This window comes from Leptopilina boulardi, unplaced genomic scaffold (assembly GCF_019393585.1).
Source record: "Leptopilina boulardi isolate dan_hultmark-lab unplaced genomic scaffold, ZJU_Lbou_2.1 LbouV2_273, whole genome shotgun sequence".
Taxonomy (NCBI): Eukaryota; Metazoa; Arthropoda; class Insecta; order Hymenoptera; family Figitidae; genus Leptopilina; species Leptopilina boulardi.
This window is the reverse complement of record NW_026137833.1, coordinates 500,776-503,569: the sequence shown is the minus strand read 5'-3', so window position 1 is coordinate 503,569 and position 2,794 is coordinate 500,776. Positions and strand designations below refer to the sequence as shown.

The 2,794-nt window shown below is 27.4% G+C and overlaps 1 protein-coding gene across 1 annotated transcript; it reads right to left on the bottom strand.

Moving 5' to 3' along the window:
• Nucleotides 1-224: 224 nt before the first annotated feature.
• LOC127281500 (uncharacterized) lies at nt 225-1,714 on the bottom strand. Its single transcript, XM_051305222.1, has 3 exons — nt 1,661-1,714; nt 704-1,435; nt 225-439 (listed from the first exon to the last, which is right to left on the bottom strand). The coding sequence occupies exon 2, from the start codon at nt 1,405-1,407 to the stop codon at nt 736-738; it is 672 nt and encodes a 223-aa protein (XP_051161179.1). The 5' UTR covers nt 1,408-1,435; nt 1,661-1,714; the 3' UTR covers nt 225-439; nt 704-735.
• Nucleotides 1,715-2,794: the final 1,080 nt, after the last annotated feature.

The window sequence follows — 2,794 nt, the reverse complement described above, 5'->3', positions numbered from 1 at the left end:
AAGGTCATAGTAAATGATGAAGATTATAAAGATATGCAATCTGATTTATCTCGTTTACTAATAAATAAATTATTAATTATAAGAGCTTTTTAAAAATTATTGATAATTATATTAACTGATGGCAATTTTTTATAGGAATGTAATAAAAAATTTCGATCAAAATTTACGTAATATCAGAAAAATTCTTTTATTTTATTAAATTAATACAGTATTCTTTGAGAAGATCAGTTGCTATATTACAATTCATAATATACATACAATATATATAAATTTTAATGTAGATTGAAATTATTTTATAATTTTGATAACAATTTTCGGTTTATTATTTATATGGAAAATTTTCCCATTGTTACGCTTTTTTTCTCTATTTTTATGATTGCAAATTACAGTTTCACAGCTGCAAACAAGCAAACTCCATCATGTTTGCAGTGATTGAGTGCTGAAAACACATTATATTATGTATTTAGAAAAGTTTTTTCATTATCTTTAATATTATTATTTAATTTTTCTATCACAATGTAATGTTCAAAAAAATGTCTTCTCATTTAAAATGATTTTTTTCGAATGTAGATTTAATGTCAGTAGTGACAATTCGTCATTATAATTTAGTCAAGCGGAAAATTAGGTTTAATGATTTTTAGGAAATATTCATACGTTATGTAATTTACCAATTGTTAAAGAAATTCATTACTATTAAAAATACCTTGTTTATTGTGCTCCTATTGGTGATTCTAATTAGAAGATTTTCTTTTGTGGTTTTGAGCAGCATACTTCCTGTTTTGGTGGTTCTGGACAACGTACTTCCTGCTTTGGAGGTTCTGGACAACGTACTTCCTGCTTTGGTGGTTCTGGACAACGTACTTCCTGCTTTGGTGGTTCTGGACAACGTACTTCCTGCTTTGGTGGTTCTGGACAACGTACTTCCTGTTTTGGTGGTTCTGGACAACGTACTTCCTGCTTTGGTGGTTCTGGACAGCGTACTTCTTGTTTTGGTGGTTCAGGACAGCAGACTTGTTGTTTAGGAGGTTCTGGACAACGTACTTCCTGCTTTGGTGGTTCTGGACAACGTACTTCTTGTTTTGGTGGTTCTGGACAGCGTACTTCTTGTTTTGGTGGTTCAGGACAGCAGACTTGTTGTTTAGGAGGTTCTGGACAACGTACTTCCTGCTTTGGTGGTTCTGGACAGCGTACTTCCTGCTTTGGTGGTTCTGGACAGCGTACTTCTTGTTTTGGTGGTTCAGGACAGCAGACTTGTTGTTTAGGAGGTTCTGGACAACGTACTTCCTGCTTTGGTGGTTCTGGACAACGTACTTCTTGTTTTGGTGGTTCTGGGCAAGGAGCTGGTTTAGGGCAGAGAACTTGCTTTTTTGGTGGTGGGCAAGGAATCACAACGGTTTGTTGACTCATTTTTGATGATTCAAAGATTTTCACTTTTCTATTAAACAATTAATATGGAAAAAAAGGAATTAATTTCAGTTGTTAGCTGATATTTGCTGGCAGTTACAGGCAAATTTAGTTTAAAAAAATATTTTTTAACTGTATATATCAATCAGCAAACTAAAATTATTAATACTTCAAAATCAAAAAATTGAATATACGAAATATGATTAAAGTTTAGGATGAAAAATTAAGTATTTAAATGAAAAATGTTAATACTTACGAAGATTCTAAAGATGTAGAGTATCTTTGAAGGTATTTCTTCTCTGTATATCGTATTGAACTTAACAACCGTTTATATATATATTCATAAAACGAGCTTCACACCTTAAGCGTTAATGATTTTTTAATGAGCTTATTAAGACATTTACCAAAGGCAATTTCGTCATTTTAATTAACTTTGATATCTATTTTTTTCCAAAGAGAACAATAAGTATTTTGTCATTCAATTAATAGTTTCACTTAATATTTAATCGGTGTTGTTAACATTACCTATACACAATTATCACTTTGATTATTACTGTAATCATTGTTAATTAAAAAAATATTTCTTTAAACTTGTTTTAATAACCACGTAGTTAAAGAAATAATTAATAGAACCATTATCGAAAAATAATTTACTAAATTATTTTTATTCTACTATATTTATTAATAAATGTAATTTGATATTATTTTTCCTTAAAAATTATTACAATGCATAGTATTTCAAATGAAAATTTATTTTTCATTTGAATATAATTTTTGATTGAAAAAAGTTTAAAAAAATTTTATTAAGTAAAAAATGTACACACCGTTAAGTAAAACTTTTTTCTTCCAGAAATAAAATTCTTCAGCATCTTGTATTTTTTTTCAAATATTTTTCTTCATTTTCATTTGTCCAAGTTTTCCTCCACAGGCCTCAGGATATCACCTTAAAAAAGGTCTATTATTAATATTCATAATCGCAATAAAAATAAAATTCTTTTAATTATGCAAAAATTAGAAATTTTAAACAAACAAATTGAATAAAGAAAAATAATAGAAAATTAAAAACATGGAACTAAAGGATAATGTTTTAATTAAGAATATTTATTCGGACAAATGGAAATTCTGTAAAATGTAAATTCAAATAAATAAAAATTTAGCTAGAAATCTCAGAATTCTTTTAAATAATAATTTCAAAGAAATAAAAATTTAGCTAAAAGTAAATTCTAGGAAATGAAATTTTTACAAATTATAGAGCACATTCGATGCGTCCCTTATACTTTAGTTGAAACAACATTATCTCGTTAAATTATATTTAGATTTTTTTTTAATAAATATAAATAAAATTTGAATTGCAAAAGAATGTAAATAAAAAAAGTTATTTTAAATTTCT

Coding starts and splice junctions, on each gene's coding strand:
- LOC127281500 (XM_051305222.1), bottom strand. CDS start 1,407: ATGAGTCAACAAACCGTTGTGATTCCTTGCCCACCACCAAAAAAGCAA.